This window comes from Rhipicephalus microplus, chromosome 2 (genome assembly GCF_043290135.1).
Source record: "Rhipicephalus microplus isolate Deutch F79 chromosome 2, USDA_Rmic, whole genome shotgun sequence".
In the NCBI taxonomy this organism is placed as follows: domain Eukaryota; kingdom Metazoa; phylum Arthropoda; class Arachnida; order Ixodida; family Ixodidae; genus Rhipicephalus; species Rhipicephalus microplus.
Window position 1 is genome coordinate 161,032,278 of NC_134701.1, and position 16,468 is coordinate 161,048,745.

A 16,468-nucleotide genomic window follows, 5' to 3' on the forward strand; every position below is an offset into this window, starting at 1 on the left:
TTAACTGTAATGTATGCACTTATAATTACATAGCCATTGACATATAAATGAATGCTAGAAAGCCTAAGGAGTGCAATACTGCAAGCTGATCGAAAATTGAACGAGTACTTCTCGAATTACAGCACAGTAAAGTTCATTGCATGTAACCAAATACAGAAATTTTTATATTAAAATAAAAAAAAAATGAAGCTGCCCATTAAAAATAGGCTCCCAGCATTGTTTGTTGTGCACATTTAGCTACATTGTGCAAAAACAATTACAGCACTAGCTGTCCTAGGTCCACTTTTACCGAACAAGCAAAAGAAAGTGGTCAAAATCTGTGCTTCGAGAATAATGCTGTTAAAACTTAATTTCGCCGTTCCGAGGAAAAAATATCATGGCACACATACTTTTAGTAGTTAATTACACCGAGAATGTAATAGGACTGATTGTTTGTACGAGCATGTCGTTTCTTCTAGTCCTGTAGCAAGTTGTTGCTGTGGGCTCGTCTGCCGCGAGGCCGCTTATCAGTTTGGTGACTGCACTGACGGCGATGTGCGACAAATGTGCGTGCGCCATCCACGATCCGTCGAATAACGCGACGATGTTTTCCGGCTTGTCCAAAATAAGTTACTCGTAAGTGTCGCGAACCAAAGTTGCTCCCTCGCTCATCAATTTCGAGGCTACACGAGTGCCGAGGTGTTAGTTCCCTTTTCACGTAAGACTGCCGCATTTTCGAGCGGAGATTGCGACGATGCGAACACGTCGTTAAAAGCAGTCTACCTGTTGCCAGTAGCCTCCATTGCGAGGGCCGCGAGCATGTTCACTGCGAACGGATTGTTGGTACACGCGCGGCGTACTCCACTCTGACGACCCGTCGCGCAGTTCAAAATCCTTTCGTCAGGCGGGGGGAACCACAACATCGGCGGGTTTAGCAATAAGACTGCACTTCCGTTCCCTCACTACAAAGATTGATATCTCTGGTAGCTTCACTTCTGCTTTTTACTTGCCATCCTCTAAATGATGAGGCTGCAAAACAAAGTTGTTCTCAGTAACGCTGTCGGCAACCAACGGGCTCGTACGTGAGTTATACCCGTGAAACACGGGCAAAAGTAAAGGACTTTGAAGTAAACCCCTTTTGTTGCCTAAGGGGACCATTTACAGAAAGGAGTGGCGCTGATGACACACGGCACCGGACTACTGCTTTAGGCGGTGCCTCAGAAGAACGCTGCAGAAAAAATAGCGCTGTTTGAGGAAGCAGCAAGATTGGAAATATTAAAAAGAATCTGCGCATGTACATCACATTCAGTGACGCCGGAGCATAAAACCGTTTTTTTTATTGTCTGGTGGCTTATAATGCGCATACCTGTAATTTTCTTTCGCTTTTTTGCGTTTTTGGCAGCAACTTAAGTTCGTCTGGCAACTATAAACAGTCGGTGTTTTGCTGTTTTTGTTTTTTGTAGCGCTTTTTACATGGCTGCGTTCAGTTGGGACAGTGACGGCGTGCCGCGTTTCATCGTGGTCCTGCGATGTCTCAGCACAGAGACAGAGATAAAGCAAAAGTTAAGGTGGGCCTGACTCTTGTCGCCCTCAGCTCCATCGAAGATGAGCTAAACGCTGCGAGGGCAAGAGTGATGAGCCTCAAACAAAGACTCGTCATGAACAGCTTCATTTTGACTGCTTCCGCACTGTCACCCCGAGCCATCAACCGCGAAATTTGGGCCTATGTGCGCAACGAACGCTGGTTCGAAGACACATTGCCGTTATTAGGCGACGGCCACTTTAAGCAGTGTTTTCGAGTGAGCCCGACACAGCAACTGCCGCTGCCAACCCTAACATGATCGCGCTAGTGACGTAATGCAGGCGTTTGAGAGTATGGACCGACTATAGGACTTCACTTTTGAACAAATCGCACTGCTGCTGAAAATGAAAACATTTTCTCAGCGCAAAAAAATACTGACAGGGCACCGCAGTGTTGCGACACGTTTTCTTCTATTGATAAATTATGCACACTGTATGCGAGAGTACTCCCTTCCTGCCAGAAATGTAGATGCGGGATCTGCTTTTGCGAAAAGGATCTTTGCCGGAAAGGTGTTACTCCTTCGTCGTGTGTCACTGTGCCCGAACGCCTTTCCGAAAGATGTACCCTTGTCTAAAGGACTTCAGGGTGCCCGTGTGTCAGGGGCATTAGGCCTACACCAGAACTTCTTTACTGCCGCAAGCAGTCAGTAGCACCATGACAAAATGGCGCATGTCCGTGCGCGTCACGATGGTGAAGCAGATGCCGAAAGCGCCCTTTGGCCAATCGGATGCCTAAATTTGGTCACGTGCCCCAAGCAGCCAATTGAATCGCGCGCTAGTGCTTCTCAATGACGCATTTTTGCTAAAAAACCAATGAGCAAGGTGAGCCAGCGGTGGCGGGAAATTGAAGATGAAGAACGACCCTTCCAAACGAGACCAAGATGAACATGGCAACAGTTTGGCGCGGAAAAAGCGCGATTTTAGCATCAATTTGCGCTCACATTCATCTCACAGGGATGTTATAAATTGATTTCGCGCCAGAAATAATGACGTGAGAAGCTAGAAACTTCTCAGATAAGTGCAAAAATAGGCGCAGATTTCGAAAATGTCAGCTTCGAAAAGTCGATTTTTTTGTGAATTTTGGCATTTCTAAGACCCGTGTCCCCCATTAAATGAATCGACTGCCTATCACATGATTGTATTCATACTTGCACTCTGCACCCTCATTCATCTATCAGTAAACATAACTCCCGTTAACCGGAAAGCATTTTCCTAATCCCTTCACATTTCGTTGAACAAGAATCTCCAACAAAACATTTCATTTGCCTTTTTGGGAGCATGATTTTTTCCAACATGAGGAAGTTACAAAGTAAATAAGCAGGTCACAATAATCTGAAAGGCAAACTGTAAGCATTGCAACAAGAATGGATGTTCTAAACCCATTATAACCAATGTTATAGCATGTGCACACTTGGAGTTGATGTCAAGCGAATTATCACATATGAAGTTTCAACATATGCGTAAAGCAAAGTGTAGCCCATAACGTAGACAAGCTCCATACGCATTCTCATACAGTATATGCAAGACCTTAATCAGAGAACAAAAAAATAAACATTCTTGCGTAATTTTTTGCAGCTGGCTAAGCAATCAATTGAAGAACAAAGCATGTGATCTAATTAGTATTCATGTCATTCAAGCACTAGTGGCATGCCCTAGTACGAAATAACAGCAGATTCCAGCAAGTGGAAATATCCTTAACGAAATTGCTGCTTAAATGTAACTGCCTCTAACATGATTGGTTTCATAATTGAATTCTGAAACCCTGTTCACTTCTCAGTAAATGGAACTTCTGTTAAGCGGAAGATATTTTCCTGGTGCCTTTAGGTTACATCTACTGTACACAAGAAGAATTTGTGGCAGTTGTAGGCACTCACCAAAACTCGGTCAAAAGCAGATGGGCTCCCACCTCTCTGAACATGGCCCAGGACAGTGATGCGAGTGTCCTGCTTTACCTTCTCGACTACTACCTGCCAGAGAAAGAACAAGCGAGGGTAACTCGGCTGTTATGACTGTAGAGCATGCAAAGAGCATGGGCACAAGTGAAGGTATGTAGTGCTCACAGAGTGAATTGCGACATTGTTTTTCTTTTTTTGCAGTGATGTCGTGTATAAGTCAGATCAAAGAGTACTCCAGTGGACGATACTTAGGGTGGCAGCAAGTCCAACAACCACCATATTGTGTCGAAGTACACAGATGCATGCTATGACAGATGCCTTGGATATAATGTTAGAGTTCCATTAAAGCTGGGGTTTCACACCTGTGTTTATCGTGCCTGCACATCATCTAGAAGAGGCCCTGCAACAACTCTGAGCATGGTCAAAAAACACTGCCGACAGCTGGTCGAGGATTCAGAGAACATCTGAGCCAAGCATTATAGCACAGCAGGCGGCCTGGAATTTACAATTAGTACTTCTCGAAGTCCAGCTCTAAATCGCTCTCTTCTCTCGACAAATGATGCCATAAATCAGTCGTCAAGGCTCCTGTCAACATGGGAGTCAAACATAATTACTCTGCACGCAGCATGAAATTTCACAAACAAGCCCACTATATTTTTTTCTCTTCAGCGTATCCACACTAAACAAAGCATTTTAGCACAGTGACAATGTCAAGTTAAATCTGAATGCAAGCACAACAGAGCAAGCAAGGCAGTAGTTACTTGCCTTTCTGACCATCTCGGCTGTGATCGGCTTCCCTTCTCTATCCTGTGCACCTTCGGACAGGATGATGATGTGCAGTCTCTTGCCGTGCTCTCTTTCCTGAACAACAAGACATCAACGAATAACAATGATATGAGGATATCTCCATTGCCAGTGTGCACAAGAGACCCGGGCAGAGGCAATCATTCAGTTTCGCACGAACTTGCCCGAATATTGAAGCAAAGGCAACCACTGATACCAGAGGCCATGTATTTCTACTCGCCGAAAGCAACACCAGGCTGTAGGAACAAATAGGGCTGCAGTAGATTGCTTTAACCCTTTTGACCCTGGTGGTGTCAACTGAGACTATCACACATTTCCCTTAGCACCTTGGAAATGAAACCAAATTTGCTCATTTTTGGGGGAATGAATACTCCTTCAATAATCCCCACTGTGATTGACATCAAAATTATGGCATGTTTGCGGAGCTGGGGGCCACAAAGAAGAAGCTTGATCAAAGCCTTGAGTGAAGCCCAGGCACATCAGCTGAAGCAGATAAGTGCCCTTTTCAGATAACATATTTAAGCATTGATTGATTGATATGCGTGGTTTAACGTCCCAAAACCATCATATGATTACGAGAGACGCCGTAGTGGAGGGCTCCGGAAATTTCGACCACCTGGGGTTCTTTAACGTGCACCCAAATCTGAGCACACGGGCCTACAACATTTCCGCCTCCATCGGAAATGCAGCCGCCGCAGCCGGGATTTGAACCCGCGACCTGCGGGTCAGCAGCCGAGTACCTTAGCCACTAGACCACCGCGGCGGGGCGACATATTTAAGCAGTTTCGATTATTATGGCTATGGCAAATAAGACGTTGGTTCAAATATTGTGTACTGTAGAGAGTAGCAGGAATAAAAAAGCCATTTCTCTCTATTTACAACCACTGAGCCGTGATAACCTAATTTGATGCCATGTTCATCATTCCATCAATACTTGAACGACTGGCTCAATTTTTTGTTTGTGGTCACCGTGCACAAAAGAGATGTCCGACAAAAATAGAAAAACCCAGGGCTGAAAGGGTTCGCACATCAGGCCATCACCACAGAAGAGAGCCTTGTTTTCGGCTGTAGACGACACACTGCCCTATTCCGATATGTACACCATACCAATGCATATGTAGGGAGCGTGAAGAAAACTGCTTGAAAAAAAAAAAAAAAAGGGACAAGGCGGGAGAAGACTGGGATGCAGGGCTGCAGATGTTGAACATGTCACCCAGTTTTCTGTGAACCAAGTTCACAATTGCAACATGTCCATGCTGGCTTTCTACGTGCGTCGTCACCTTGCACTGTTACACTGCACCTGTTCAACATCCCCAATTTCCCATTTGATATTAAGCTTCGAATGTACAGAGATATTTCTCATTCTTATCTCTGCACAAACCACTTTTTGACATTCTGTTCTCATCAATCACCGTACTCGTTAGCCCTCATCACACAGACTTGCTAACTTCTACAGGTGCCAACGTTCTGCTTATGTCATCCACTGCTACTGCGGTACCTTGCTCACTCAAACGAGCTTCACGTTGCTACGTCACTAAAGCACTACCATTGTGTTGGACCTGTACGTTTTCATGCCTTTCTTGTCCTTATTTTTTACTGAATATGCACATAACTTTCATGCTATCCAATAGTCCCTAATAATCTTTTTCATACGTAGAGTGATGTTCCTAAATTTAATATGATTGTAGGTTAGTAGCAAATCTGCAAGCTGGTGGTCACATTTTCTACCAAGCATGTATTAAAAGTACTTAGGCTTGTTCATTCCATCGCAAAAGAACCCACAGAGGGCACTAACAACCATTTTACACATAGCAGCAAAGCTATGAGGGATAGAGATGGACTCCTCTCACTGCCTGCACTTTTGATTGAAAATTGTTAGCGGCATGTGAAAAAATGGGGTATTCGATCTAGTTTAACATATGGCCAAATACTGCAGCACGCACATGAGCTCTACAGTCAAATAAGCTCCTGAAGACAACTTGACTGCAGAAGTGGTTTATTTCTAGTGGCATTGAAAATTGCGGCATAACTGCAGAACAATGTCAATTCTATATATGCTTATGTCATTCCAATTGAATGACACAGAGATGCCCAGAAAGAACGAAAGAAGAAAAATTGGCAGATACCATGCACAGTGGGAATCGATGATATGCAAAGCACGAATGAGAAATGTTGATATGTCACTTTAAAATCAGCACAACGTTACGAGGTCGAGGTAAATGATGCCATTCATAACTTCCGTGTCATGATTATCATGTTTGGATGTGTCGTTTACCTTTGTCATCTATTTACGTCACATGATACCAAACTTAGTATATGTGGAGCTAGCGAAACAACCACGAGCACGCTATGAGCATGGTATGTTGTCATGTTCTCACATGACACGCGTGTCAGGATTATCATGTTTGCACCAGTCATATATTTCATCATCCATTTACGTCACGTAACACCAAATTTGATATATGTGGAGCTAGCAAAATGGCCGCGAGCGCATCATGAATGCGCATCATGTAGTCATGCTATCATATGACAGGCATCTCATGGATATCATGTTTGCACCAGTATCATAACTTCGTCATCCATTCACGTCCCATAATACCAAATTTATTATAAGTGAAACTAGCGAAACGGCCGCCAGCGCATCATGAGCGCGGCATGTAGTCAAGTTGTTACATGACACGCATATGGTGATTATCATGTTTTCACTAATCACATACCTTCGTCATCCATTCAAGTACTGTAATACCAAATTTTGTATATGTGACGCTAGCTAAACGGCCACGAGTGCATCATGAGCGTGGCATGTAGTTATGTTGTTACATGACACACGTCATGATTTTCATGTTAGGGTCTGCCGCTTGTGTTCGACATGCAATCATGCCATACTATACCAGTTTTCCAACATGCCATGTGAACGAAACCACCACAAGAGCTGCAGTACCATGAAATGTAAATCATGACATTCATGACATACATGACATGATTTTTATGTTATGACTAGTCAAATGTGTTCTTCATACAGTCATGTTATGCCATACCAAGTTTGGTATCAATACCATTATTGAAACGGCCAGGAGAGCTAGAAGTCGTAGGCGGCTAGATAGATAGATAAATGATAGATAGGTAGATTGATAGCTCAAAGTCGCCGAATTTCGCTAAGAAATGCTTCGCATTTAAAATTGCTCCAAGGACTTATTTATTTGATAGACAGAATTAAGAGAATACAATCAAGTGGTAATTATGGATCATTAAATATCTAATGATACAATATAATTGCTACACTACAGTTGAAAACCAATGATGTCACCAACGCTCTCTTCAGCTTAACTGTCGGTTGGATACATTTAAAGGTGCAGTGTGATGATGATATTAGATTTTAAAGCTGCAGTTTATATTACTGAATCAGTTATGTAGTTAGAAGCAATGCAGGTAAATAACTACACACCACTACTCTCAGAGTGAGCTTCTGCAGAGTTTTTTGCTATGGTTGGAGAAGTGTGAAGAATGCAAACTTTTTCTTTGAAGTGCAATGAACAGTATCAATTTATGTGAAGTGGCAGTTCACCTTAATCAGTTTGTCGCAGAGGGTGTTGGGCCAGTCGACTTCTGGCGGTAATTCGGGAATGAACACGTAGTCAGCCTCACTGGCCAAGGCTGCCACAATGGCCAGATACCTGGGTTAAGGGAGAAAAAAAAAAGATGCGCATGAAGCAAAGAAGGCATTTAAAATCTGCATTTAAAACCTAACACAGGGCTTCAAATTCATGAAACAGCCTCCACATTTTCTGCTTGTCCTTTAACATGCACCAGAATCAAATCACTGGCTGGAAAGAAAACCTGCAATCATGCGCATTGTACGCAACTCTCGCTAAGCCTTCCTTAATGGGACGCAAGAATATATCTTGTACGAACTTTTCTAATCTATAAAATAACAGCCATAGAATGCTTAGAGAGCCATCTGATACATTATACGGTAAGTAGTCATTAGCAATAAAAAACTTTCACACAATTTACTTTAGACCCATGGTGCAGAAAGGCAATCTTTCCTATAGTGTGTGCATATGCATGTACACACTCAAACACAGAAGAATGTGAATAACAATACAAATTAAAATAATTAATAGACAAAATTTTAAATTTTTTTCCATGCTCACAGGGCAGTGCTAACAAATTACTTAGAAGATGTGTGGGAACTTGCAATAAATAGAAACAAGTGCTGCATGCATTACCAAAAGAAAAGCAACTAAGTAAGTTACAAGCTACACAAACTATGGAGGACCATGCTACTGCCCATTGTTACTTACAAAAAGAGGTAAAGAGGTAACAAGTTACTGTTACTGCAAAAAAGTAATGCACGTTCCTTCTGCCATTACTTCAGGGTCCAAAATTCGAATAATCAAAGCACCCTCACTGCGGAACCAGAACAACAACCTAATAAAACTCATATTCATATTTTGTGTAAAACCTCTACCGAATATGACATTCCAGCAGGCACATGCAAGGAAGTAGTTACATGTCTAAGGGGACGCTTACAAGAAAATAGAAAAAAGGAGCACGTGGCAAGACCGTACAAAACCGAGAACGTCCAGCAAGCACAGATGCGTAGCACTTACCCACAGTGTCTTCCCATGACTTCAAGGATGAAAGTCCTCTGATGACTAGAGAGTGGAAAGGCGGGAAAAGGCAAACTCGGAATCAGGAGGAGTGTAAGATGCTGCGAGATTGTTTGCAGTTTCCCCCACAACTGCATGTCGCACGCAATAGCAGCCCTGTCTGGCATACAGCCCTAAAGGCTTCCGTCTATTGGCGAGAAAGCAACCGAAAAATTCATGAGCAAAAATACTACGCTCTAGCTGCTGCTGAGGCTATGAACTTTTAAGGAGCAAGCTCGTTGAAGTGAAGTCTGAAGTAAGCTGCACCAGGCAACAAGTGCCGACATTTTGCCATGTGACAGCCTCTGAAAGACAGCCTTGTGTGCGACGCAACTTCGCTCAATGTTTTACGCTAACTATGTATGAAAGTAATTTCTTTTCACAAGAACAACCATTATTCAGACTTCTAGGAATGCAAGCCAACTACGTAGAGCATTTCAACGCATCTTTAAAGCAACAGCTTGTGCTATGGTAAAGAGATATTAAACAGACACTATGCTGATTTGTCCTTTACTTATATGTATGATTAATCTTTAATGATGCAGAAAGAACTTTTGTGAACGGCTTGTCATACGAGGGAATTACTGAGCTCAAGTAAAGCACCAATGTTCCGGCCCATAAATGATCAACATACCTATTCAAAACATTGTTATAAACAATGCACAACGAAATGCAAAAAGCATTCACGAAAGGGTCAAAAAGTTGCAACAACTGCAGCATGTACATCAATCACGAAAGCAGAGAGAGCTCACCTCGATGCAGTGGTGGCGATAGCATCCACAGCTTCCATGATGCGATGAAGCGCAGAGTCGGTTCCAATGGTCATGTCAGTGCCACAGAAGTCATTATCGATGGAACCAAGCATGCCCACAATGTTGAGGTGACTGCAAGTGTTCCTCTGTTCGTGGGTGATGCTGCCTGCAGAAGGCCACGCAAGTGAAAAATATATGCAGTGAAAGCTTATTAATTCAACACTCGCCAATTATGAAAATATGATATGTATTTTGGGCGTGTTCTCTGGTCCCGCACAGCATATGCATTGTTTAGTGGCATCAAGCTGTTGTTAATTTGGTCGATTTTGGTCGCAGCACAGTTAATTCAAAAGGTCCTAAGAACACACCAAGATCGAAGCACCGCAGGTGTGCAACGCAAAGAAACAAAAATGGTGTTCACCGACAGCAAAAACAGCCACGAGCTTCTTGAAAGGCATTGCCTTCTGCTACCACTTTCTTGGTATGTAATAAGGCATGGGCTCAGAGCACGTCAAAGCTTATGACACCGGGGTTGTGACATTATGAACTCACGAATGATGATAGTTGCAGCTTACACTGCTCTTTTGTAAAATAACTAGTGGACTAAAGTACTCAAGAAAATTAAGAGGCATTGATTTCATAGAAACTTTGTTTCCTTGATACTTTTGATAATTCAGCATTAAGTTCATTCGTACACTTTTTCTGGTCTCGTGAGATGCGAATCAATGAGCTTTTACTGTATAGTGCTTCTAAGTCTGTATTCTGGCCCTTACAAAGTGCTACTACGAGTGAGAAATGTCAAGTATGAAGTCTTTCTGGACGGAAGCCAACCTCCACGACTCAGAGAGCCAGAGCCCGAAATTGTGCATGTGGTGCATTTAAAACTATACCACACATTTTGACATTCATGGTTTTATAGACGTTAGGACTTTGTTTATGTTTACCTTAAACGCTTCATTTAGCATCGAGCTGATGCTCTTTCGGGAGGAGGGGCAATGCTATGCGCTTAAATTAACAAGCGCGAAAAAGGCAGACGAAGACACGGTAGTCCTCGTGCCAGTGCCTTTCTTTTGGCTATTCTGTGCCAACCCTTAAAAACATCGCCTTTGTTTCCAAAGTGACAGTATACATTTTACAGGCGCTGCATGCATTATTAGCAGAAAACAGGAGGAAGCCACATACAGTGATCAATGTTGAACTCAAAGATGTGTGATGTGAAGAAAAGCTAAAAATGCAGCTGTAGTCACTTCATCAAAGTTGAGAGCAATATCCCGTGCATGCAGCACAGCTAAATGCTCACAGGCACACCGACGTCCATGACACTTACGCCATCCTTGGACTACACCTAACTCATTCATGTCTTGCCTGATCTAACACTCTTAACGCAGACAATAAAACTCAACATCAGTTGCTCATCCCCATACCCATCCTACCTTCACTCCTCCTCAATAGCTTAAAGCAAGCACAACGAGAATGCAGATGTACTGCCATCAGATGCATGGCTATTAGTTTGTTTTTTCTATTTTCTTATTTAAACAAGGATGAAGCAAGTGCACAGTTTTTAAGAAAGGAAATGCAAGCAGGAGGATTGAGGATAGGACATCCTTTCAAACGGTGCAAATGCTTTGGCAGGCAAGTCAACGCACCGTTGCTGACCAACTCGTCAAGCAGGGACGGCCACTCCTGGCGGAAGAGGTTCGCCCCAGTCAGGGAACCGTCGCCGCCAATCACCACCAGGTTTGTGATGCCGCAGTGGACCAAGTTCTTGGCTGCCCTCAGGCGGCCCTGACGCTCGCGAAAGTCTTGGGATCGGGCACTGCCAATCACCGTGCCACCCTGCCCAAGTGGACGAAGTGAGCTAAAGCCAACGGCTGGGTCAATCTAACTAAAGCTGCTAGTGTAACTTCACATAAATTGCAGTGAGGCCACCTTATAAATATGATTTTCTCCTAAGCATATCCTTAAAAATTATTGTTTTAATGCCCCCATTGCAAGGGTATTGAAAAGTGGCAAGAAAGGCCGAGTGAGCAAGTACAATTACAGAAGTGCACACCAATGGGCTTAAACGCAAACATTTCACAGAAATACTATAGTCTGGTTGGGCAAAAACTACGGGTTAAATAATAAATAACACCAACCACGTCCGGTTCGCATGAGACGTGCAGCACAGTCACAGCGAAAATCGGTGGTGCAGCTTTTGTCGCACGTACAGTTGCAAGGTATTAACTATGTCCCAACTCCTTCTGTGAAGTAGGGGGTACCCACTATATGTCGGCAAGACACTATTTGTTGATGCTATGGCTGCTGAATAATCATGGCAGAACATTATGTAACAGGTTGGAAAGCTTTAGGCCATCCACTCGCTGTACAATTAGCATCATGTCACACCTGGTATTACTCTTTTATCGCTACATTGCATTCAGTTATTTTATTTCTTGCCCAACAGATGACGGGTCTCTTGGTGAAGGTTTTGCAAGAACCAATGTGGTTCTAATGTAGAATACCTTACTGCCATATAGGGTGCCTGGGCTGAAACCTCGCTTAGGACCTGTTTTGTTTGTTTTTTCTTACTGTGCAAAATAGCTGTTATAAAAACCGGCATTTGAGGCAGTAGCAAAGAACTGCCCCACCGAAATTGGCTGTTATAATCTCATAACAGCTTTTGCTGTAAAAAAAATTTCACTTAAGAGTAAGACCCAATGTTTCCTAACTAAATCTGCCCGTTCTTCGAGAGTGACTGAGGCACCAGTGAGAAACGTGTATATAGCTGGCTCCTTTCTTTTGTCTCTGAGAGCTATTTGTGCCTGTTTCTTGAGGCACAGCAATAGACAGCTGAATCAATGATGATCGAGTAACAGACACTACCGATAATGTAGCAGAGGCAATTGACAGTAGTATCACTATGAATTGTGCTAGTACTACTAATAGTATTGTAATAGTTCACTAATACACACGAGGTAGTTGTGCGATTTCTGGCTAATAACATAAAAAAAATTCGCGACTACGGACCACCAGTGACAATCAAGCTTTTGCAAACAGGGGCACATTGACAAACAAGTTTATTCCACAGTGCTACGAACAGTGCACACTTTTACATTACAGATGGTAGAATCAATGGTTTATTTATTCCTAACACATAACATTGCAACACTTTCCGATTGCACATTGTCTACGATGTGAATTGTCAAAGATTCTAGATGCATACCAAGTGGTACAACAAAGCACTTTTTACCACTTTTTATCGCACAAGCAATCTAAACATGAAATCTGGTTGTACTTCCAGGTCTACTGAAAGCAAAGAGCCGGTTGTATCACGGCCCTGCATTAGTGACATATAGACCAACTTTCTAAAGCAATGTTAACGGTACATGATAGCGCTAATGTTCTATATGACACTGGTGTTCAAACAATTCTGAATTTTTTAGATAGGAAGATATATAAAGAAAGTGGAATATAACAACTTTTTTCGAAGTTTGATTCATTCCTGATGCAGCTATATACAATTTCGACTTTTGTGGTGTTTGTAAAGCAAATAACTTTTTTTCAATTAAGATGTTTTTGTTTTAATGAAAAAAAAATTGACTGGGCACTAAATTGATTGTCTTGTGCTACGTGTCTTGCACACCACTTCTATTATATAAAGCATTCGACGAACCATAACCTGCATGAAAACACACAAGTGTTGTTAATCCCATGGTCTGCTCACTTCGGTGTTGACACAGCACCTCAGCGTTGAAAGGAACACTTTGTGATAACACACAAAAGATCATATTTTTGGTTGACTCATGCGATGCAAGTATGAATCTTGGACTGTCCAGCAGTCGAGCAGAGAGCAAGGCTCAAGGTGCCACAAACACTTCCGCGTTACCTCTTCACGAAACAAACATAGACTGAAAGGCTGATGGAATGACGAAATCGGTCACCTTGTGGATAATGCCCGAGACGCTGACCCAGGTGGCCTCGACAATGGAGTCACCACCATTGACCATGCCCTGGTAGCCCTCCCGGATGAAGAACACTCGGGCGCCCAGGTAGAGACCCATGCGCACTACGGCACGCACGGCCGCATTCATGCCTGCATCAAACGGTGCAAGCAGGCAGTTGAAGTACCGACACAACTTTGAGGAATTAAAAAAGGGCAATTTTTTTACAGTGAAGCTGCTCTTAGTCAAGGTTTTCGTGCCTGGGATGCGTGGTAACGTCAGTGGACATCATGAACGGGTACATGCCAGAAAAATTGGGTAATTCCACTACTTTAAAATGATTCACTAAAAAAAATGAAGGCTATAGTTAGCCCCAAAAATATGCATAAGTTGTAGAAATATGCATTACCAAAATTATAACCATCATAAATGTGTATGTGTCACAGAAATGAAAAGGAGAAAAAAAAAACAGTGCAATAAATGGCACGTGTGCTACCATATTGTAGCACCACTATCACGTGATACTTATAAAAGGTGGTGGCTCTACTACCACCTCAAAGCTTAACCACGAGTGCTTTGCGCTTCAAAACTTTTACCCGCTTTCCAGCTCTACCGGTTCAAAACTATTTTTCCAGTTTCTGGCGCCATGAAGGAAAACAGAAACTGCGGAAGAAAAACTCACAGAATATTTATTCGTGCTCCTGCATTCTGCAGGCAATTCCTTTAGCAACATTTGAGCAGCGTATGATACCGCTTCAAGCATTCTCCTGGGTGCAGGCCAGGGTTGTTAGAGCAGGTTTTGCAGAAAAAACAGAGGTGGTGTCCCCACCGCTGTCCTCGTAGCTTTCGTTACTCACTTTTGTTGAATCCCTGTCATCACTCTCTTGCAGAGGCACATAATTCTCTTCCTCACTAAAGTCATCCTCGCTTTGGCTAAAAGTACAACCGTACAGTAAAACGCACATGGTGAAAACATGGCCATGCTTCTTAGCGACCTCCACTCGAGTGGGTACACTCTAGGCTTCGTGCTAAACATAGTGCCGCACCCTAGTGTAAATAAAAGTAAACCTCAACAAACAAAGCTCAGATATTCCGGAGAGTGAAACACCCATGCAGAGGCTAGTTTTTAAAACTGAGTATTAGAATATATAGAGAGCAATGAAGGCACCGAGTATCAATAGAGCTGTTGTGACACTAAATCAATAGAAATACAAGTAAAAAGAATTTTAGATAATGTTCTAACAGCTTTGGAAACCATGTAGTTATACCAGGGATTCCAATCCAAACTTTATTGCTGTGGCAAAGTATTCAAGCTGGTAGAACATCTGATGCAAGTGGCATCAACATCGATAGAGTGGCTGATGCAACCAGTGTCAATATAAGCGAGGTGTCCGGTGCAACAGGCACAACCAAGGCGGGAGTCCTATGCAATCCACAGCAACTTTTGCGGTACACCTTGGCTAACCAACAGCCATTCCTCATGCAACGTACCGCAAGCCCTCTCAATCCCCAGGTCCGATTTCAGCCAGTGAACAATGGTGGTTGCTGATTGGAGGCTTCGAACTACTGGCTGATGCAAGGGATCCTTAGGGGCTATAAAAGCACCGAGTGGCGCGAAGACGAAAAAGCAGTGTCCGAAGAAATCCTGGGTAGTAATCGCACACAAGTGCGAGCCCAATAAGCTGGCGGCCCCAGTGCTGACTATGCAGTGCCTCTGTTTATTCCGCACAATAATGTTTCCTTAACTCAGTGTCGCATTGTCTGCTTCAAATATCAGCTCTGTGCAAGAAACAGCTGCAAACTAAGACACCCGATACTCAACAATATGTAAGCTTGCTCTTAGCAGTAGAAAGCAACAGGTCACTAAGAAACAAGGTAGGCAAAAATAAAAACTGTCACTTATCAAATCAGGAATGTAATCTAGTACAATTGTGAGGAAATAACTATAGATAGAAAATACAATACCGTTACGTAAGGAAGGAAGAAACATGGAATGGGTGATAGTGAAATTTTTTTTTTACCTGATTTTTTAGACGTTCTCACTTCCCTTTGTGAGTGCAGTTTGTGAGAATGCAGTTATGATTGGTAGCCATTTAACTTGAAAACAGAACTTCAAGTTAGATAAAATACATGCCTTTGTAAAGTTCATGAGTAATAAATGTACCGATTCATAAAATTCGAGGTGAAATTAGTGAGTTTCACACTGATTTTAACCACCTAGAGTCAGTTTCTGTACACACAAAACTAGGCACGTAAATGATAATAGTGCCACAAGCGTAACGGTTTGCATTACGCAGTATCATTGTTGGCGGAATTGTACGTGCTCCTAAGCAAAACACGATAAAGACGAGCAAGTGACAATATCTTGTATACTACAGAGTACCCAAATTAAAATGCTGCAGCCCTGGATGGGAAACTGTCATGATACAGAGGCGCGGGAAAAAAAAAAGAATTCAGTGTTCGCCATGCAGGGGAGAAGAGAAAAACGAAGCGTGCGCGTGGTGTGCGGTGGTTCGAGGCAGCGCGTGCAAGGAGTCGGTTCTCGGCTGGACGTCCGGTCCGGGGAACTAGACAGCGGCATCTAGGCGCTCTACCATTCCTGGACTCCAGCTGGGCGACTGGCCCAGGAACCAGGCGATCCACTGCTGTTCTGGCTGCCGTTCCGGACAGCTGGACATCCTGTGAACGAGGCCTGTACTCCGGCTGGGCGACTGGCCCAGGGACCAGGCGAGGTACCGCGGTGCTGGCTGCCGTCCAGAGTGGCTGTGGGTTTTGGTTGTTGCGGGCCTGATGTTCCTGCTGCCGTTCCGGGTGGCTGGCGCGACCCCGGTGTGCTGCTGAGACGAGCGTGGTGGCGGAGAGCTGCTGCGGAGCTACCAATC

At 43.3% G+C, this 16,468-nt stretch overlaps 1 protein-coding gene across 7 annotated transcripts in view; it reads right to left on the reverse strand.

Annotated features, from left to right (window-relative positions):
* Pfk (ATP-dependent 6-phosphofructokinase) overlaps window positions 1–16,468 on the reverse strand; it is a 70,123-nt gene that overhangs the window by 48,240 nt on the left and 5,415 nt on the right. For 4 of the 7 annotated variants that reach the window (XM_075886985.1, XM_075886983.1, XM_075886981.1 and 1 more), the window contains exons 2-8: window positions 13,587–13,738; window positions 11,310–11,499; window positions 9,664–9,829; window positions 8,873–8,917; window positions 7,825–7,933; window positions 4,221–4,316; window positions 3,435–3,527 (exon numbers count right to left, since the gene is read on the reverse strand). In XM_075886985.1, the coding sequence (XP_075743100.1) occupies window positions 3,435–3,527; window positions 4,221–4,316; window positions 7,825–7,933; window positions 8,873–8,917; window positions 9,664–9,829; window positions 11,310–11,499; window positions 13,587–13,738 (851 nt within the window). Of the gene's footprint in view, window positions 1–3,434; window positions 3,528–4,216; window positions 4,317–7,824; window positions 7,934–8,872; window positions 8,918–9,663; window positions 9,830–11,309; window positions 11,500–13,586; window positions 13,739–16,468 lie in introns of all 7 variants that reach the window. The other 3 variants (XM_075886978.1, XM_075886982.1, XM_075886980.1) reach the window with 1 other exon arrangement.